Source organism: Salvia hispanica, chromosome 1 (genome assembly GCF_023119035.1).
Source record: "Salvia hispanica cultivar TCC Black 2014 chromosome 1, UniMelb_Shisp_WGS_1.0, whole genome shotgun sequence".
Classification (NCBI taxonomy): Eukaryota; Viridiplantae; Streptophyta; class Magnoliopsida; order Lamiales; family Lamiaceae; genus Salvia; species Salvia hispanica.
In genome coordinates this window covers 33,702,850-33,725,741 of record NC_062965.1, presented here as the reverse complement: position 1 = coordinate 33,725,741, position 22,892 = coordinate 33,702,850, and the positions used below count along the sequence as shown (strand labels likewise).

General features: G+C 37.7%; 2 protein-coding genes across 2 annotated transcripts; one reads left to right on the top strand and one right to left on the bottom strand.

The window, feature by feature from the left end:
• Positions 1-4,243: 4,243 nt before the first annotated feature.
• LOC125194871 lies at positions 4,244-5,155 on the bottom strand. The gene is made up of 3 exons (XM_048093087.1): positions 5,141-5,155; positions 4,894-5,037; positions 4,244-4,786 (listed from the first exon to the last, which is right to left on the bottom strand). The coding sequence occupies exons 1-3, from the start codon at positions 5,153-5,155 to the stop codon at positions 4,244-4,246; spliced, it is 702 nt and encodes a 233-aa protein (XP_047949044.1).
• A 16,712-nt stretch (positions 5,156-21,867) lies between these two features.
• LOC125222934 (dirigent protein 11-like) lies at positions 21,868-22,753 on the top strand. Its single transcript, XM_048125874.1, has one exon. The coding sequence runs from the start codon at positions 21,967-21,969 to the stop codon at positions 22,519-22,521; it is 555 nt and encodes a 184-aa protein (XP_047981831.1). The 5' UTR covers positions 21,868-21,966; the 3' UTR covers positions 22,522-22,753.
• The last annotated feature ends 139 nt before the right edge of the window (positions 22,754-22,892 follow it).

The window sequence follows — 22,892 nt, the reverse complement described above, 5'->3', positions numbered from 1 at the left end:
TATCAGATTTAGTACATAACTGAAATAATATCAGATTTAAAATGTGAAAAGTGTGAAAAAGATCAAATTGCCCAAACCCATCAAAATCCCTCAAAAGGGCATTTTCGTACCCAAAAAAAACCAAAATGACCAATTTCGAGATAAACCCTTAGAGTATCCACAGTGGTGGCCCTCTTGGTCATGCCCAAGCCACCATTTCTCTTTGTCCTAGCGGCAAGGAGCTTAACATCAATGTATGAGGTGCCAAGAGAGTACGAGTCCTCTTGACATCAGTTGTAATTTCCTCATTTCTTAGGAGTTTATTTGTAATCTCCTCTCCTTCATATAGGAGTTAATTTTTTAAAAAAATAAATAAATAAATATATATATATATATATATATATATTTATTGAAAATTTTAATTTTAATTATTTCCGTAATTAAGGTGTGAATTGAAATCACAATCCTTAATTAAAAGGTTGACCAAATTAATAAGGATTTAGTGATTGAGATTGATTTGTTTCCTAAGTTAATGCAAAAAGTTTTCAAAACTGCTGTATAATTTTCGTCACATACACTCTCTCTCTCTCCACTTCATCTTCTCTAGAACCCTAAAAAATTAACATAAAAACTGAAAAAAAAAATATTAATTCAGATTGCCCAAGGGCCGCGACTCTCGGCCCCTGCAGTGACGAGCCGAGTTGTGTGCCCAAGGGCCTCGGCCTGGCTGAGAGCTCGGCCCTCTCTCGTCCACCTTGCGCCTCGGTAGTGGGGAGCCGCTCCTGGGCCGACTCTGGGCCAAGGGCCACGGCCCACCCACTATGGATACTTTTAGTCCAGGGACTACTGGCGATATTATTAAAATCCAGAGATTATAGAAGAAATAAACACATAATCCAGAGATCATATTTATAGTTCACGCTTTTTTATACTATTAGATAACTAGGCACAAAATTCAGGAATCACTGTTACCTAGCTTGTTTCCCTAATTTCATCACAATAAATTCCACTTATTAAGGGGTTTAATTTAAATGGAAAGTGTTTATGGCCGGGCCCACACTACTTATTTTGTTTGATTCCCTAGTCAGAAAACACCTATACATATCCATGATTCACTTTTTTTGTTTTATCAGTGCACATGAGAGTGTCTACAATGGTGACTCTCAATTGTGGACACTCTTGGGCATGCCCAAGCCACCATTTCTTGGACATGCCCAACAAACTTGGCCCAGTTCATAAAAACTTGGCAACTACAATAAAAATTTTGATTAAATTTTCTAATATTTATTGTTAAATTTTGATTTTAGCTATAATAAAAATTATTTGCCTATAATAATTAAAACACATAATGCATAATTAAAATTAAAAAAATTATAACAAAATTTTCGTTGTATTAATATAAAAGGGAAATTTACCCAACGAAAATTTTCGATACAACACGAACAACACAGAGAACTCATATCACGTTGCTCCTCCTCCTCTACGGTTCCAGACCTCTTCAACCAAATCAGCTTGCAGTGTTGAATTGGATATTTTACTCCGCATATCGGTGAAGCACTGAATGAAGTATTCATTACTGCGTGGTACACCCATCTGCAGGGGAGAGGTTGCAATACCGTGACTTGTGCTAGCACCATCTTCCGGTGCCCAGCGCTCTGCAGCAAAGCCTTCATCATCTATTATCATATTGTGCAATATGAGACACGCAGTCATGATGTCTGCGACATTATTTTTGTGCCATAGTCGAACCGGGCACCGTATAATGGCCCATCACGCTTGGAGGACTCCAAAAGCCCGCTCAACATCCTTCCTAGCACCCTCTTGTTTTTTTGCAAAATAGGTCTGCTTCGGCCCAACTGGTAACATCCCGGAATTTAGAACCCTAATTTTTAGAGCCCTAGAATTAATTGTTGATGACGTGGAATCGAGAATGCATTTATTTCATGAGATGTTATGGTCGATTTGAGTTTAGGGTTTGTGTTGAAAGTTTGAAAAGTCAAACTATGTGATTTAAATGATGTGGCATGCGATTTATTTATTTGTGAGATTATGTGGTAAATTAATTATCTAAGGGTGAGTGAGAATATTAGAGAAAATTTCCATAAATACTTGTCACCCTAATTCTTGTAATTTTCGAACCCTAGACTCCTTTGAAGAGAAATTCTATTTCTTCCGGAATTTATTTAATCCTTGGGATATTTATCCAAATTAATTCCAAGAGCCAATTATTTCCTTGTTTAAAGATGGAAAAATCGAGCCCCCTTATTTTTCTAGTGATTTTCGAAAATCACCATTTTTGGGAAGGAAGGAATTATTTTATTTTATTTGACTCCTTACTTGATTTCCTTCCATACCTAGAATTTAAATATTCTACCAAATCTTTCCATACTTCAAGAGATCTTGCCTTACCTTATTTTAGTTAATATTCCAAAAATCCATGCCTTATTTAAAAAGGCTAGAAATCGCCCCTTACCTTGTTGCATGGAGAATTTTCCTTATTTTTATTTTGCTCCATGATATTTTATTCTATATGGAAAAATACCAAAACAAAATCATGGCTAGTTGGAGAGCCTCATTTTCGAAAATTATAGGGATTTGCCCTAGGATCTATTTTTGTTAATTCTTCTTCCCTACTTCACAATATTATTTTATTTTATTTTAATTAATTGGGAGAATGAGATCTTACCAAATATTCTATTCTAATTACCTAAAGATCTTGTTGAGCTCTATAAATAAGAGAAACATCAACCCTAGCCCCCATAATTTTCGGCCCCCACCCTCCCACACACTCTCTCAATTTTTCTTCTACATTACTCCATTAATCCTTCATCCTTTGAGAAGAAATTGAAGTTTAATCCAAGAACTTTGAAGAATCAAGGCTAATACTTGTTTTCTACCGATTGTTTTTCGCTAAAAAGGTATTTTTGTTTAAGAGTTATGTTTGTTCTTCTTCTACCTCTTCTTTTTCTTCTTCCAACCGATTAATCGGTCTTCTTGAACCCTCATGCATCTTGGTTGAGTGAAAGAGGGATAAAAAGGGATGTGGGGACATGTGTATGTGTGTGTGCCGTGTGTGTGTGTGGCGTGTGTGTGTGTGTGCCGTGTGTGTGTGTGTTGATGTGTTGTGTAGTGTGTGTTTGATGGTTAAATCTTCGTGTGCGATAAACATGATCTTGATTAATTAGTAATGATAAGATAAATCGTTGGGAAGAGGGAAAAGTAATGAGACATGCATGAGTAAGAGTAGTATTGAACCTAATTTGTGATATGTGCCTATGTGATTAAAAGGTGAAACTTTGGTTGCGAAGCCGGATAACGGAAAAGCGAATCTACTTGAAAACTAAGCAATCGAGGTGGGCTTTACTCTTAAAACTCTCTTTTATTTTGTCAAAATGTTATTCGGTGTTATAAGGGTGGTTTAACTGTTATGCCATGCCTATGCGCAAGCCCTACCAGGCTGTGTACACAATGGGATCGAGAGCCGTCCTTGCTAGTCGGCCGGTCTCGTGGGCGAAAAGTGTGGCCACACTTTCGTCGCACCATGGAATGATTGTTAATTGATGAGAAAATGGGAGGTTATTTTGACTGGCCAGTCTATGAAAATATATTTTGTGATACTCGTGATATTCCTTTTATAACTGCTTAAAACTCGAGTTCACTTGGTAAGGGTGGCATAACTTATAAAATGTTTTGGCAACGAGCTCACTGAGTATTTCAAAATACTCAGCCCTGCATGTGTTTTCCTTATGTGCAGGTTGAATGACGACGAGTGGTGGCGGGTGTTGAGCAGATTAATGAATTAAAAAGGATATATTGAACTTCAAGCGTAGTTGTGTCTTCATACATAGCTATACTTTCTCTTGGTCGTTTTCCGCTGAATTTTTGATACACTCTAGAATTTCTTTTTGGAATATTTGCATCTTGCCTTCGGTTTGAAGCCTTAGTCTTTTCTTGTGATTTTGACTTGGAGATGATGTCGTACTCTCGAGATTTTTGATCATGATTTATGATACTTTTCTTTCCTCTAATCATCTAGGTTAAGTTGTTGCATTTAATACTCTGATATCTCTTTCAATTCTTTTGGTCAACACTCTTTAAATGAAACCCTAGTCTATGTTTACTTCTTTAGAGTTGGTTTAGGGTAGCAGCCGCCGCATTTATTGTACCCTAGGAGGGCGGGCGGCCCAACCGGTTGTCGGATCATCTTGACAAACACGGGCCAACGAGGGTATATTCCATCTGCCAAATAGTATGCCATGTTGTACTACGTGCCATTGGCCACGAAGCTGACTTGTGGACCCTCACCCTGGGACTCATCATTGAAAAGATGTGACGATTTTAGAATGTTGATGTCGTTGTTCGACCCAACGACACCAAGATACGCATGCCAGATTTGCAAGCGGTAGACAGCAACGGCTTCAAGGATCATCGTGGGATGTCGCCCTTTGAAACCAGAAGTGAACTGCCCCTTCCAAGCCACCGGGCAGTTCCTCCACTCCCAGTGCATGCAATCGATGCTGCCCAACATCCCCGGAAAATGATGCACAGTCCCGAGCATATTTATCAGTCTCTGGCATTCATCGGTCATTGGTTTCCGTAGGTAATCCCCTTTGAAGATAGCTTTGATACCCTTGCAAAACTGTCTCAGCGTTTTAAGCGCAGTCGTTTTGCCCATCTGTAGATATTCGTCGAACATGTCAGCAGGCCCGGCATAGGCAAGCTGCCTAATTGCCACGGTGCACTTCTGATATGTCGACAATCCGGGTCGACCGGTGGCATCATGACGCAAGGTGAAACACCTGTACCACTGAGAGAAACAAGTCGCAATATGGATGAAAAGTCAACAAAATTTTTTTTAAAAACAAAAAAAAAAAAATGATTTCCCCCGCCCCGGCGCCCCCTTTTTCCCCCGACCTCTTCGCCCCCCCCTAATTCAACCCCCCGTATAATGAGGTCGTAGAGAATCTCTTGGTCCCCCGGACCCCATTTGAAAAGGCCAAGTTTATCCCGAACCCGGGTTTCATCAATGGGCACCCTAGGGTATGAGCCAACATTCCCCTGTTGAAGGAAACAGTAGCACTCGTTTTAGACAAGGGCAGAATGGGAATTACAAAGAAGAATCTAGAAGCTCCATGCCTATAAATAAGAGCACGCGGCATACATGAGAGAGATCCATCACCTTTAGCTCTTAGCTTAGCTTTATCAATCTCTACACACAAACACTTGGGGGAAATCAGTTAGGGGTTTTCCCCGGTCGTAAATTTCCCCCGGAGTTTGCAAAAACCGTCTCCACGGGGGGCAAAGAAACAATCTATTTTCTGTTTTTCAAATTTTTTGTTTCCAAATTTTCCGAGACTTCGCCGTTTAAGCTCCGGCCCCATTTTGTTAATTTTTTTCAGATATTGCAATTTTTTTTCTAGAAAGTTGCCGCTATGGTTTTTTTTCATGTTAGCGCTTTAATTTCTTTTTTACTTTGGATGTTTTTGGGGTTTATCTGGGGTTTGGAGTTGAATTGTGTGGAGATCGAGTTTATTTTTTAATCGGGATTTGATGAAAAGGGAAAGGGGGATTGCCGTGGTTTTGTGTGGGAAGCTTGATCCGAGGGAGAAGGGGCCCAGTTTTGATCTGTTCATATCTCATGGTTTTGATGTTTAATCTATTATTTCTCATTTACCTCGTCGGGAAAAGTTTTGCTTCGCCAGTAACGTTGTAAGGGTTAATTTAGCTTGCTCCTTTTCGCTTCATTTTTGCTCGATTTCCGATTTCCATCAACTTTTTGAGAAGATGGTATTGTTGTTCCTTTAGCGGGTTAATTGCAGTTTTGGTTAAGTCATGGTCCCCACATTTATTTTTCCTCCCCGTTGTTTTGGGAAGCATTTACCGGGTCTGGGTTTTTTCGCCCGAGTGTTTTTGGATACGACTTATTTTACGTCATGCATGTTTTTGTTTTTCTTGCCTGGTCTATAAAGGGGAGCATTTCATTTTCGCCAGTGTTTAAAACCCAACCCCAAAAAAGGGGGCAGAAAAAAAAGTTTCAAATCTCCCCGACGTTTACTTACACCTCCATCTCTGTGTGATTCGATCCCTACTTCCTTATACTAATCTTTTTAGTGCAATGGGTTGAGGGTTTTGAAAGGCAAGGGGGGGTAAGATTGTGTGCACCAACGACTGAGGTTTCAAGGGTTCTTTGCTTTGGGCCCTGGGTCTAGCGGGCTCTCGGGTCTGAGAAGTCTGATTTTATTTTGCACTACACTCACGCTTACATCCGACAAATAAACGCCCCTGCGGGGGTGGATGGTGTAGTTTGTTTACGTGTTTAGAGATTTGGTGTGTATAGTTTTAATTTCCTTTTATTTGTTTGTCTTTCGTTATGACGGGGCCCCGATTGGGGAAACCGAGAAATCCGGGCGGGACGATCACTTCCGGGGGGGTTTTAAAGGGGAGTCTTATCCAGTCACCACCGACGGACTAAAAACCGGGAATCCTTTCCCCGTTTGGCTCGAGAGGCGGGGGCGAAATTGTCGGGGAAAAGGGATGGGTCATCGCAAAGTACTGGGAAAGAGGAAGAAGCGGGGATATGGAAAACCCCGGGATCCCGATGGAGATCGGTCCTCACCGCGCATCTAGACGGGAGCCCGCCATGTTGCTCGAATCAATGTCGAGGGCCATCGACATCAAGCAACGTGGGGCTTCCCCCCATTTTTTGGACAGAGGAATTAATGTCCATATGAGTTCCTAAATGAGTTCAACAAGCTATGCAGCATTCAAAAGAGGCCCAAATGATGCAACGGAGGAGAACGATGACACCGAAGAATTCATGGAGATTTTTGGTAAGTTGGAAATCAACTTGTCGTTCCTACAGGCTCTGAAGTTGCCTACCTTTAGCAAATTCACCAAGGAGTTCATTGTGCATTTACCCCAGGGGGGTGCGGGAAAATTTATAGTAAAGGTGCGTGATTTTGCCCCATCGATTTTCATGTGATAAAAAGAGGAGAATGAAACGGGGTCTAGTGGAGTGCTTTTTGGGAAAAAACCTTTTGCCCCTAAGTATAATTGATTTTTTATGGAACCATTGCCCCACTTATGTGGAGAAATAAACCCTTTTGCATTGATGAAGCTAAGAAAAAAACCCCCGGGTGTTGAAAATTTGAGTTATCGATGTTATTTAACCCCCCCTCAGGGAAAATCTTGAGTGAGTTAATGCAAAAATTCAACAATTCGGGAGTCCTCTATTGACAAGGAGAGGGGGGGTGTGAAACCCATTGACTCGGGGAAGACGACGAAAGATCAAGGGCGATCAGGGATTTCCCCCAACCCTATCATTCGAATCGACTTTTTTTTCAAAAGGCCCACAGGGGCCCGAATTGGGGGGAAAAGACAAAAAAGATCATGGAGAAAACCCCGAGAATCCATCACCCCAAAACGAGTTAAAGAAATTGCTCGGGGCTTAAGAGCCTACCCGGGGAAGATGAAACCTTCCCGTGATAATAAATACCACTTGACGAGGCCGAGAGTGAGTTTTGGGGGGTAATCAAAAGGGAAAAAGAAAGCCATGGATGGACTCTCTGACCAGAGGAAATTTGTCCCACCTTTTCATACCCTATCGATGGGGAAAAGGTACAAGGGCTCATAGGGGTCCGCGGGGGAACCCAAATGAGGGAGGAAGTTTTAAAAGAAGTTTTGAAGTCTTTTCCCCCAGGAATTATTTACTCCATTCCGGATAGTGAATGAGACCCCACCATGTTACCCGAAGATTATCTTACCCTTTTTAAAATAAAGAATACATTTCATTTTGGATCCTTTCTGTTTTACCACACAATAACTGCTTAGGTAAAGAGTTATCACAAACACCGAAACCAATGGGTAGCCAAACCCATCTAAATTTGTGAATACTTTTTTCTTCTTTGTCGGCCAAAAAGCCCCCCTTTGGAAAACTCGGATTCATCTTTTCCTCTTGCCCTTTTTAGTAAAAACCCTTAACTTGTTTATCATATTTCAATTAAACCATTTTTTTATTTTTTAATTCTCATAATTAGGTCCCAAAGTGGAGGGGCTTTCTGTATACATAAAAATTTCGAAAAGGCTTACGTCAAATCTTTTAGTATAAAAAAACCCCCACTTATACTAAAAATGCTTTCAGATACCTTCTTTATTGGCCTTGTCTACACATTCACAAAATTATCCCCCCTTATATCCAAAAGGGTTTGGCCCTATGTATAAAACTATAATTCTTTAAAAATCTCCCAATGTTTTCTAGAGTACAAAAAACAAAATAATTGTAATCTATAACCTTTTTTGCTAAGGGACCGAAATTTGACCAAAATATTTCTACCCTTTGATCCAGGAATAATTTTATGGTTTTCCAAGTGCACTTATACATATTCCTCTATCAAAATCCATTATTTTGACCCTTCAATTTCTATAATTAAAGTAGAATACTTATAGCAATATATTAAAGTTTTAATCATTCAATATGATTCCCAAAAATTTAATTATATAATACCAACCTAACCGGGATTATCTTGTATATAACGGGTGTAAATTTATGTATAACACAATATATCACAATGACTAATTGAAAAGTCCTTAACAAAATAAAACCAAATTGCATTCTTTTTTTTATAATTTTAAAATTCCCAAAAGTTCTTTTTTAACCATTTGTTGTGATCTTTAAAAAACTTTCTTTAAATCCAAAAACAATTCTAATTTTAATACTAACTTGGAAATGTCTTTTAATTTATTAGAGTGTTAAAAAATTTCAATTCATCCCTTTTTTCATTCTAGGGGGTGAACCCTTTTCTATCAAACATAACCTTAATTCCATTTATGAATATTCTATGAGACAAAATTTAGCTCCCCCTTTTAAAAATAAAAAATTTCCCCAATTTTTTTTTTTCCCCATAATAATTCCTCCTCCTCCTCCATTCATCACCACAATCTTCATTTCCCCAATTTTTAATCTCATTTTCTCAATCTTTCATTCAATCTTCAAAATTATGAGTTAAAAAGGAAAAATCTCGAAAAGGTAAAGCGAAATCGAGTTCCCAAAATCCCAACCCTTTTATGAAGCAAATCGATGGGTGGGGTTTTTGTCGATGGGTTCTCCCCCCGGCCCCCTTCCATTTGGGGCCACCCCCTTTCGACTCCTCCCTGCCAACTTTCCCGTACTTCGCGCCCTCGGAGCCTCTTTCCCCCCCCGATGTGTATCGCCCCAGATGTCCCTCGTTGTTCGCACCCGGAGCCCCCTCAGACGCAAAGGGTCTCAGGCCCCGGCGACACAAGATCCGACACTCGCATGGCGACTACGAGGTGGAAGAAACGCCCGGACCCGCCTTCCGGGAGCGGGGAAGGGAAGGCGCCGTTCGAGTGGGCGGCTGCGCATACGGCTCGATGAACCCAAAGCGGGCAGGAACTACACACTTGCCGGAGCCCGGAGCTTATAGCCAGCTGCTGGGCGGACACGACGCAAGACTCGGGCGCGGCAACTACGAGGCCGAGCTCATTTTCGGGAGCGGATTGCGGAGAAGTACAAGACCAACAAGCTGCCTCGATGAAGGACCATGCGGCGAGGCAATCCACGGCATTTGGAGCGCCTCATGAGGGCTGCGGCCACTTCAACGGTATATACTCTAACTTGATGACGAACGCGAGTGGCCGAACGAGCACATGGTCGAGATGAGGCCATGCGAGGTATAGTGGCAAGTACTTGACGAAGGGCTTCAAGTATTGGAACATCTAGAGGCATGAAGGATCTCCCCAATTCCGGGCGAGGATGCACTGCGCGCGCACGGGGAAAACGGTGCGCTCGCGACTTAGCGGTGTGGAGAGTGAGGGCGCGCGATCCCCATCGACTTGTCGAGGATGGTCGACGAGCGCCGTGGGAGCGAAGAAGGCGAAGGGGAGGCGGAAGGGGGAAAGGGGACATCGTCAGATGCCCAGTCGGGAATCCGTTCTACAACGACCGTTTCTTCCAATGCCGCCACTCGGGGCAGTTTTACCTGTACTTCACCGGGCGGAACCCCGAGAAAAAGCGGTCCCTCCGGGGCACCATCCAAAATATGAAGATCAAGATGGGCCTACGCCGGACATCTCCTTCTTAGTTTTTTTAAAACCTTGTTTTTTATGGTTTTTATTTGTAGTTTTTTTTTCGTTGATTATATTTTCCAATGATTAATCCCGGCAATTTTTCATTTATAAATTTATTTATTAAACACATTTGTGGGGGAAAATTAAATAATATTAAAAATTTTGATGAAAAAATGAAATGTTGAGTTAGGGAAAAAAGGGAGAAAAAAGGGGAGAAATCATTGGACGGGTTGGCAAAAGTTGGAAAAAAGCGGGATAAATTTTGGTGGATGTGGGATGTGGGGGGGATTAGGGAGAAAAAAGGGGAGACCTTTGGGGAAGTTTTATTAAAAAAAATTTAAATTTAAAATTTGGAGTTAAATTCACCCTAGTTTAAAAAAAACAGGCTATGAAGCTCTTATTAAAAAACTTAGAATTTAATCTTTTCATTAAAAAAAGCCCCCACTATTTAAATTATAAACTTTCCAACAAAATAAATAAAATATCAACTATTAAATAGTTAACTCTTGGCTTGGAACTTTTAGAATAAATTTAATGTGCACACTATATTTACTATACAAGAATTTCTAGTATTTATAATAAATACTTATCTTGTCCTTTTGAATTAATTTACTCATTTTTTGTAATCTTATTGTGATTATCTTTTTTTACCCTTTATTTGAACAAAGGGATCATAAGATCATTTTATTTTGTATTGAACCCATTTCAACATAAATTTTTATTGACTCTCGACAAAATAATGGTTAAAGGGAACTTAAGGTTTAAAAAGAAACTTAATAACCAATATTTCTAGAAGAAAACTTCTTAATAATTAAATCAACAAATTTAACCACAAAATAAACAATTTTGATATTAACCATTTACATTTGATGTCATAAATAATTGGATGATAAAACTTCATTTATCTAATAATGAAAACATTATAAAATGAATTGATAATCCAAAAACATAATTGATAAACTAGGAATAAAATTCCACATCAATAATCCCATATGATATCAAAACTAAACAATGTACATTTTTAAAAATCAAAAAACCCCAAAAATTTAAAATGTAAATAAATACGGGTTTTTGGCTTTTTTTAAAAAAAAATCTTTCCCAATTTTGGTTTTTCCCATGAACTATGAGATTTGTTTTTTAAAAACCCCGAACTTTCATTTGTTAAGGTTTTCCCCGCGGGGCCCCGCCCAAACCGGGTTGTCTACATTCAATTTTAATCTTTTTTTGTCACTAAATTGATTACTTGGGAAATATTTGGACAAAATACACCGTCCCCAATTATTACATAACAAATGACAACTTTTGAATAAACAAAACACAACTTTAACATTTTGAATTATCTTTTTTGGGTTGGGTTGGGAAAATCCCCAACGAAATAAAAGTTGTGGTTTTTTAAAAAAACTCTAGTTCTGGGGAAAAAACCCAACCCGGGGGAAAATTTTGGTTTAAAAAGCCAAAAACCCTAAATGCAAAATAAGACTTTCATTGTTCAAAACATAAATTTCATAGCTAGATTGGAATCATGTTTTTCCCCCCAACCCTTGGTTTTGGCTCAAACTCTACCCCATTCGGACTTGCGTCTTGGGTCGTGGGTTTTTGGGTTCCCCCCCTTTTCTTTCCTTATCGGCTTGTGCCTCAATGAGCTTGCTAGAGAGTACTAAAAGGGAAAATGTTGGCCAAAACATGCCCATTATCTCTTTCTTAACTTTTTATAACTCTTTGGAAGTCAGTCGAGAATCATGGAGTTGGGGTTTTGGGCCCTTTTTCCCCCCGGGCCCTCCGGGGCCCTATCAAAACCTCAACCATTTCCACGACATAGTCGTTAATTTTTTAGTTCTCCTTCAAGACCGTTCCCCTCCAAAATGTTCACCCCCGATCTCATGAGACACTTGGTGGACATTTTAAAAAACCTTTTTTTAATTTAGTTTCTTCAATCTGACTGGGGGCTTGCCCAATCCCCCAAAAGAGCATTGCCCAAGGGCCAAAAAAACTTTTTTGGGCATGACCACTGGGTATCCCTCGATAAAAGCATCATTTTCCTTGTCTGATTGTAAAAAAGCGGGAGGGCGATCCTAGTGAGACCTAACCTCAAATCGCTAGTAAAAGGATTAATGTAATCTTTTTCCCAACCCAAATAAGAATCGGAATGCGTTCCTTTGATTTAAGGATCGTTTATAAATTTCCCCAAAGTGGAAAACCATTTTTGTTGGAGAATAAACACCAATAATATAAACATGTAAAATTTAAAAAAGAATTGCAAATAACCACAAAACAATTCATCAATTTTACATCCACAAAATCAAGCACAAACGTTCTTCTACTAGGAAGCCGTGTCATATTCATGCAAGAAATCCATTATTTTTATTGGCCACAATGTCGACAGATAGTCCAGAGACCATAAGAATGGCATGGCTGACTAACAATGCTAAAAGCGTATAACCATAAAATTAAGCACTAAGGATTCTTTACCTGTGCGTGAACTCCTCTAGAGAAAGGTCGAACCGGACAAGCACCTCCTCCTATAGCTCCCTCTAAACATTATTAAAATACAATCCTTATAATTTCATAGCAATATTGCTCACATTAAAAGACAGTCGCGATATTCTTGAAAAACGATTTTATGTCTTTATCTAGAAAGAGATCCAAACTTACAGGGCATTGTGTTTATACGTAAAGGCAGTCGGTCACTACTTTTGCACTAAGACCAATTTTATGGAGGCCATATACAAACGTGTTGTAATTATCGCTTCATATTTTCTTGTTGGTGGTTTTAATAGTTTAATTATCACTTAAGCAGATAAGGCAGATATCCACATTCAAAGTATAATTAAACATGTACTAGCTATGCATGAAAAGCAACAAGCACATAAGCGATGCACGAGTCAAACTAGTTTTTAACAAATAAAAACATAACTCAAATTAAATACCCATCTTTCATCAATAAAACATGTAAAACATATTTACAAAAGGTTCACATAAATATAATGATGAAACTTGATCATTTAATTAAGCATCTAAAATAAATAGATAGAATTAAAATTCTATCTTCACATAAACAAGATTATCTAGACATTAAGTCCAATCTTAAACAATCATACATTATTAGTTAAAATAATGTATCTTGATTATTAGAATTACCTTTTAATACTATTAGGATTTACTTAGATAGAATTAATCCATCTCTATCCTAAAATTAATGTCTAGGTGTATATCATAAAAGATTAGCTAAGTCTTAATTTTAAATGCCCACTTGGATATATAAATCCGCATTTATCCAATTAAGACTAAATCCATTTAAAACAAACCAATTAAATTCGAGAACTAAATTTCTCATAGCTTTCATAAAATCACATGACAAGAAGAATCTTATTACATCTTTAATTCAAAATGATGTTTTCTAGATGAAATAAAATTCACCTTCATCAAAATTAAAGACAAAATTCAACTTAAATAAATAATTAAGGATTTTAATAGCAAAATTAATGCTCTATGAATTTCTCACATCTTTAAAACAATTCAATGTTATCTAGATGAAACAAATTCACCTTCATCAAAATTAAAGATAAAATTCAAATTAAACTAGGAATTGAATTCCAATTAAAATCCTATTAATCATTTCAAACTTTAATAATATAGGATTTTAGTAGCATGTTAATGCCAAATGAATTTTTCACTTCTTTAATTAATCTGATGTTATCTAGATGAAATAAAATTCATCTACATCATATTAAAGACAAAATTCAAACTAGGAAATAAATTCCAATTAAAATCCATCTTATTATTAATACTGTAATTTTCGAAAATTTTAAGGTTAAATCGCCGAACAATCGCCGGACTTATGTCTCCGGCCGTTGTGGTGAAAACGGCGATAATTCGGCGATAATGTTACCGTTTTTTCGCCAACCGGCGTTTTATCGCCGGATTATCGCCGAGCGATCGCCGGCCATTGTGGGCGACGCTCGGCGATAAATCGGCGATATTTAAATTTTTTTTTTTTTTTCGGCCCAACGGCTATTTTTACATCCCACCCCTATAAATATTTCCTCCACTTCCTCCATTCATCACCCACAATCTTCATTCTCTCCATTTTCAATCTCTTCTCCCAATCTTCAATCTTCATCAAATTATGAGCTTTTGGAAGAAAAATTCCCGCTCGGGTAAGGGTAAGGGTAAGGGGAAAGAGTCGAGTTCACAAATTCCCAACATGGATGAAGCAAACGAGCAGTGGATGCACTCGTTGTTGGCGATGGGTTCTCCTCCCGGCCAACTTCCATACGCGGGTCCGTCTCCTTTGCAGACTCCTCCGGCGCGGAGACTTTCTCCGTACTTCAACTATGCCGGCAGAATGCCCTCTCCAGCCGACGATGTGTATCGGCCCCAGTTCGACACCCCCGGATCAACCCCAGGCGACCAAGAATCTCAGGCCGCGACACTGAGCGCGGAGGACTTCGAGGTGGAAGAAACGCCCACCGAGCCGCCTGCGACTGATACGGGTTCCGATGAGAGGCCGAAGCGGGTAAGGACTACTTACACTCTGCAAGAGTCCGAGCTGATAGCCACCTGCTGGGCGGACACGTCACAGAACGCGGAGCGCAGCAACTACCAGACTGAGATCATATTCTGGGAGCGGGTTGCCGCGAAGTACAGGAGCCACAAGACTGCCTCAATGAAGGACCATGGCAGCGAGGCGATCCGTCGGCATTGGGAGCGCCTCATGAGGGACTGCGGCCACTTCAACGGTATTTATTCTAACTTGTTGGCGGACATGCCCAGTGGCCAGAACGAGCATATGGTCCGAGATGAGGCCATGCAGAGGTATTGTGGCAAGTACTTGTCGAAGGGGTTCAAGTATTGGAACATCTACGATAAGCTGAAGGATCTCCCCAAATTCCGGACGGGAATGCACGCCGCGCTGCACGGGAAATCGGTGCGCTCGCGACTTAGCGTTTCGGAGAGCGAGGGGAGCGCGACCCACATCGACTTGAGTGGGGATGGTCCGCACGAGCGCCCGGAGGGAGCGAAGAAGGCGAAGGGGAGGCGGAAGGGGAAGGGCACAACGTCGGAAGTCGGTTCGGAACCCCACATCGACTTAGAAAAAGCCACTTATTCGAGCAATGTCGCCAATCTGACGCAGATGTACACGCTGTACTTCACCGGCGGCGGGACCCCTGAAGAAAAGGCGGCCCTCTGGAAATGCATCCAAGGCCTGCAGCTTAGGATGGGCCTCGAGCCCGACGCCCCTCCGGCCCCTCCGTCTTAGTTTTTTTTTTTTTAAATCTTTGTTTATTTGCGGTTTTTATTTGTAGTTTTTTTTTTCTCGTTGTATTATATTTTCCAATGATTAATACAACGATGAATTGTTCATTATTAGTCTATTTATTAAATACATTTGTAGGGAAAATTAAATAATATAAAAAATAATGATGTAAAAATGAAATGTTGAGTTAGGGAGAAATAAGGGAGAAATAAGCGGAGAAACCAATGTAGCAGTTGGCTAAAAACTGGGGATAAAATGTGATGCTGATGTATACCATGTAAGGCAGGAGTTAGGGAGAAATAAGGGAGTGCTTATGTCTCTTACCAAGGTATATTTCTAGGAAATAATTCCATAACACACAAAATAAAATAAAGACAATTTTTAATTAAACCTTAAAATAAAACATGAAAGCATATAGTGAGAATATTCTTTAAAAATTCCATCCATTATGGAAGAGCCAAAAATTAGATTAAACAAATATTGAATTTCCTTATGTTAATTACCATGATATTATCTAGATGGAAACAATCCACCAAAATCAACTAATTAACAATTTAAATCAATTATTTGACTAATTATTCAATTGGCAATATTTAAAGATGGCAATTATTCTCTTTTAAATTAGAATCTTGATTTAATTGCAAAATCATTCTAATTCCCACAAGATATTTAATTATTCTAGGTTTAGGATTTTAAACCACAATTATAAATTACTTGTGTGTTAAGAAACGAAAATACGAAAACAAAGAACGAGACGACGCGACCAAAACCCTAATTAGGGTTTAGCCCGCCACTGGGCCTTGCAGCAGATGCTGCTGCCACGTCTGACCTCCGCCGCCTCTCGCGTCTGCTGGCGCTGCTGCCACTGCAGCGTCGGCGCTGCTGCCGCTGACCACCGCTTCTGCGCTCGTTTGCACGGCTGCCGGCAGTTGCTCCCACTGGATCGGAGCTGTTCTCCGCCACTGATTTCCTGAAGATACCGCTGCCGTAGCTGGATCAACATAAATCCACGACTGCTGTCTCCTTCAGCAGCAACTGCTGCGTTCACTCTTGAGGGATTCTCTCTGCCGGCCGCTGTCCAACGAGCTCAGCTCCTCCGCCGTCGCCCTCCGTCGCCTGGAACACGGCAGCTGCTGCCCCAACCGAAGTCAGGGCTGCCACTGTCCAACGGAGCTGCTGTTACTCGGCTTTGTGCAGCCGCTGCCCGGCGCTGCTGTCCGAAGACGATGCAGTCGCTGCCGGAGCTGCTGCCCGCTGACACCTCCGACCGGCCGAAGCCGCCGCCGCCTTTTTCTCACCAGATCTGGATCTCAGATCCTGACGAAGGCAGCTCGGTACTTGAACACATCTAGGTTTTAAACCCTTGCGTTCATTTATTCGTTTTCGATTTAGTTAATTTGATTCATCGCGGTCGCTTCGCTTGACCGCGATCTTAATTCTTAACTAATCGTTTCTTAATTTGTAACAATCTTTTATGTTCATATCAAATATGCATAAATAAAAGTAATATATAAAAGTAGGACCCACATTCCACTATACTTTTTCACCAATTTTCCTTTGTATTTCTTAAAACTCGTGCCGAACTCAACCGGGACTCTTAAAGTGAGACGGAGGGAGTATTTCACAACAAATTTGATTAAATTAGTAAATTCAATTATAACAATGGTGGGACATTTAAACTCAAAATATGATTTTTATATATGCTAAATTTTAGTATTTTCACATTAAAAAAAAAAACTCTTTTTAAGCATTTTAAAAATTTATTCAAATCAAAGGAAGATTCTGCCCTGTTAATATTTTTGAGAATTTTGTATGCATCTTTATAATGATAGATTGAAATTAAAATGTAGGGAAAAAATTGAAGCTTTATTTCATTACAATTGTAATAAATCTATTTGGAGATTTTGTTTATAAGACCAATTATTACTACTATTGGTCTAAATAGAACAAATACCTTTATTTTGGCCCTTTTTATAATCATTAACCACGGTTATGGGATAAAATTATGAATATATGTCATCAAAATAATCCATAAATATATATTAAAAGATACCTAAAGATCAACATCATCAACAACAAATATAATATGATAACATGCTAACCAAAATATAAAATTGCATAGAGTGATGGACGAATTACCGATAGCAAAAAAATAATAAATAATCGAGAAACCAATTAGTAAATGAACAGATCGAGAAACCAATTAGTAAATGAATAGATCAAGAAACCAATTATTATTACTATTGGGTCTAAACACTGAAAAATAATTAATAGGAAATACCTTTATTTGGCCTTTCCATAACCATTATTAATGATTCTTTGATGAGTCCTCGAATATATATCATCAAAATAATCTATAAAATATTAAAAAAAATACCAAAAATTCAAAAATCATCAGCAGCAATACATATAATGGTATAATAACATAATAATCAAAATATAGAAATGCATAAAACGATACGCGAATTAAGAAAAGCAAAAAAGTAGTACATATTGGATGGATAAATAGATAATTCCTTCAAAATGAAGGTCTTCGCTAAAAATGTCACAATACAATACTCTTTTTCTTTGTTTGGTGCCTTTTCTCAAACCTCCCGAGGCATACACACATATATATAATGGTTATAACTTTGATTCATGAAAAGAACATAAATGACAATATAATGATAATAATGGAAAATAGAATGCACCTTCCTCCACTTCTTGTAACAGCCAAAAACTTTAAATTTTTATATTCATAATGATGAATTTGCCAACCCACTTTCTCATGCATTAAAGATTGAAAATTTAATACTATAAAATTGTTAATATTGGTGTCAACTTATTACTACTATGAATTATTATTAGTTTTGATATATTAATAAAATTGTAACGGTTGTAACTTATTATGTTTGAATTATATGCTTATTATGCTTGAATTATATAGTGAGGTTAAAATTTATAAAAATTCAAATTCATACCCAGAATTCGTAGATATTCAAATCAAGGCCAAAACTCGTCTTTTATATATGTATAGATGTATAGATAAATCGGCCCTAGTTCATTTGGTGTAACTATGCGCTGATATGTGATCCGCGACATTTCATTTACTCGAAATTCAATAAACATATACGTTCTTGAATCTTTTGAGAAAACTTGACATTCTTTGTCATTTTGAATATTTGTATTCGGGAATCTAAAACGTGGATGAACTTGGGTCCTTGACAAATAAAAATAAGAAAAAAATTCGGCTATGTAATCGATGTCCAAGAAGACATAAAAGTTGGGGTGTTACGTATATAAGCGAAAAGATCTTGACATTGAGCTACGATACGGAAAGGAAATTAGAAAGTTAGATATTCGAACTAGTTCTAAATTGAAAAGAAATGAAAATACGAGTCATAATGAAAAAATCACAAAGGATACAAATATTAGTAGTACTATAATCTACTCCTATATTACTACATTATGTTTGCTATAGCAATTGGATTGTTCATCTATCTTTCTGAATATGAGGTATCAGCAGTGGCGAATTTACACCAGAATAAAGGGGTATGCATCGTATGATAGTCTTTTCTGCTGTTTGAATACAGTTACTTTTTTACCTTTTCAATATTATGTTGATAGTATAATTTTTTTTACCTTTAGAAAATTCCGTTCTCTTTAATACCACTATTATTTATTTTATGTATATACTACTAATGCATTTCAAAAATATAATTTTTTCATTTTTTTCTTATAAAATATATATATATATATATATATATATATATTTGCACCCTAAGTGTCCTATTTCCTTCTTAATCTCAGCCCTTGGATCCTTGAATTGGATGGTTGTGATCAATGCATTATTAGTCTATAATGTTGCATTATTAGCCGTTGTGCATTATTAGAATGAAAATGTGCATTATTAGTCTATAATGTTGCATTATTAGCCGTTGTGCATTATTAGAATGAAAATGTGCATTATTAAATGACACGTGGCATTAATCTAACCGTCAGATGACAAAATCGTGGGGCTAGGATTAAGAAGGAAAAAGGACAAAAGATATGAAAAGTATTTGAATACATCCCTATATATATATATATATATATATATAGGGGAGCACTAGGCGCATCCTTAATTAGAGTGCTAACGTACATCCAACCACGTGCTGCCATGTGGCACGAAAAATGCAATATTGTATATATAAAAATGCAATACACATTTGTGAAGTTGTTCATGCATTTCCGCAGATTGCATTTTAGTTATAGGAAAATTGCATTTTTTATTGTTAAGTTTTGCATTTTCACATAAATTGCATTTTATTTTGTTAAGTTTTGCATTTTCACATATATAAATGCAATCCGTATAGATATAAAATGCAAATTAAACAGTCAATATCGAAAATGCAAAACTCAACAATAAAAAATGCAATCTGCATATAACAAAAATGCAATCTGTCGAAATTCAATTATAACTTTTACAAATGCATATTGCATTTTTCTGTATATAATATTGCATTTTTTGTGCCACGTGGCAGCACGTGATTGGATGTACGTTAGCACTTTAAAATTAGTTAGCATATTAGTACATCCCTATATATATATATATATATATATATATATATATATATTTAGGAAAATTGACATCTAATATCATGAAACTTTCAAAAAGTTGGGTTTTTCCCACGAACTTTAAAATTGGCAAATAATATCACGAACTTTACCCCGGGTTTATTTTTTCCCGCGAATGAAAAAATTCATGTTATTTTAATAGATTGAATAACAATTTTGGAGGGTGTGCTTCACGAAAAACTATCTTCAAAGTTTGAAAAACTTGAAGCTCTCAAAATTGTTGTCGAGAAATTACAAAAAAATTCCGTATCATAATATTATTTGGGAAATTTTTTTATTCATAGAAAAAACAAACCCGGGATAAAGTTCGTGATATTATTTGCCAATTTTAAAGTTCGTGGGAAAAACCCTACTTTTTGAAAATTTCTTGATATTATGCCATATCATTTTTTTTAATATTATCTCTGGTTCTCTCATAAAGTATCTTCGTTTTTAAAATTTCTAATGCATTTAATTTTTCTTGTAAAGTATTTTTTTATTTTTTATTTTATTTTTATCATATCTCAATGATATTGTAAAACATTTTAATTCTCTTCTAGTGCATTTGGTATTTTTATCTTTTGTGTTTCTAATAAATATATTTTAATTTTTTTTAAAACAACTAGAAGTTGATGCAAATCCATAAGTCACACATCATTTGATCAACCCCACCAAGGACATCAATCGACCAATGACGAGGGGAATAGCAAAGAAGATGCAAGACAACTTGAGCACATTCATCCGTGGATTAAGCTCCTCCGAAGAGAGTGTTCAAGTGGGGAACAACCGGAAGCTAAGCATGGTGCTCAAGGCCTCGTGGGAGGAGGGAACGGAAGCGACGCCCGTCCAAACGTTTCTTTTGGAGTCATTTTGCGCCTCACTGTGCGACTTTCGTATAATGGCCATAACTCTCTCATCCGGACTCTGATTGGGGTGTTTAAGATACTCACGCGAAGCCTTTTCGAAGACGAAAACAATGCAATTGGAGGATTCTAGAGAAAAAAACCCGACCGAGTGATTTTCAAGGTGAAAAGATAGAGTAGTAACACCATAAAGTACTTAATTCATTTTTATATACAAATGTCATTCAAATAGTAATACTAGAAAATAATCCATTTTTCATATAATGAAATTTCTTGACGTAAAAATGATAATATATTAAAGAGGGATAAAAATTGTAACATTTAAAATGAAAAAATGACAAAAGGATACAAAAAATAAAACTAGTACCCATATATAGTTATATTAATTCATTATATGTCCTCTGGCAGTTGTACACTAATTAAATTTATCTACTTGAAAATGAGGTATCGAGTTAACTAGTTAAGTATGATGGGTGGTGTCCATTAATTACACGTAGAATGCAACACATCCACAAATCATATTTTTACAGTAAGAAAATACATAAAAGAAAAGAAAACTACTATATAATACTCCAAAAGAATTTGTTATATGCAAGATGAACTAATTTCAATGTATTAGCGTTAATATACTGTTTTATTTATATTAATATTTAAGATTAGCTATATTATGGTCGCTTAGCATCACGCTATTTGAAAAATGCTTTAGGCAATGCTAAGATAAGGACAATTTTGCAAACTAATTAACGGCAATTAATTGTAATTGCGAGTATAACTAGGAGTGAGTCAAAGATCTTGACATTGGGCTCTAAAGGAACTGCTTTAGTTCTACCATTGTTAATAGCACTGCGGTATTTATGAACGTTGGTATGGTAGGAATCAGTTGTGGTGTTGGCCGTGAAGCTGCGAGAGAGGGAGGGAGAAAGAGAATTAGAGGAAGAGTAATTAATGGTAAATTGGTAGTAATAACTATAATTAGCGATGAGAGAGAGACAGCTACCGACATAAGATAGAGTTACAATTTAGCACATGTTTCATATATAGAGAAGGAATTAAACACATCTATAAATTACTCGTACACAAAATAATTTATTAACATAAGAAAAGAAATTGTCAATAGTATATCTCTCCTCGCTTTTATATATCTACACTACTTTGCATGAAATCTCATTATCCCAAAAGCCCTAAAATAAATCGAAAAAGTTGAGTATGGAGAAGCTCGTTGTAACCCTAACCCTAATGCTAATCATATGCTTATCATCAGAAGCCCAAATTGTCTCCGACACGAAGAAGATCACGCGCCTCCATTTCTACCTCCATGATATCCTCGGCGGCGACAGCCCCACCGATTGGACCGTGGCGCAATGCAAACTATCCAACACTCTGCCGTCGTTGTTCGGGAAGGTGTTGGTGCTGGACAACCTCGTCACGTCCGGGCCCGAGCTAGACTCCGGGGAGGTGGGGCGAATGCAAGGGACCGTGGCGATGGCCGACCTCCGTGAGACGGCTCTCGTCATGCTCATCAACCTTGTGTTCACCAAGGGCAAGTTCGAGGGCAGCACACTTAGCATTCTCGGCCGGAATCCTTTGGCCGTGAAGTCAAGGGAGGCTTCCATCGTGGCCGGCACCGGTGCCTTTAGGATGGCCACGGGCTATATCATCACTAGCACTTATTATAAAGACCCTACTAATGTTCGTAGTGTTTTTGAGTACACTGCGGTCGTCTATCATATGGATCCCAACGTCAACCGCTCAACTTATTGATCTACTACTACTATTTACTCGTTCCTCATAAATAATTGCCTCTTTTGATTAGGCATGAGATTTCATAAATTTGCTACTGCTATATGTTTGGATTGGGCTTGAGTTTTCTTAAATATGTTATTATCTGTTTGGATTAGGCATGTGATTTTATTATAGGTATAATTCTGTGTGATGTAAGCGCAGGTACTATTTTTAATGGATTCATGTGTGAAAGGTCTTATTTTTGTTGCAATGATCAAGCAATATTGATAATTTTGGATTTGGTAGATAAATGTTATTATATCCCTCCGTGTATATATTTCACTTCAAATAGTGATTTTATTCCAATCATTCACAATATAAACTCAAATTTAAAAGAATATTCTCCACTT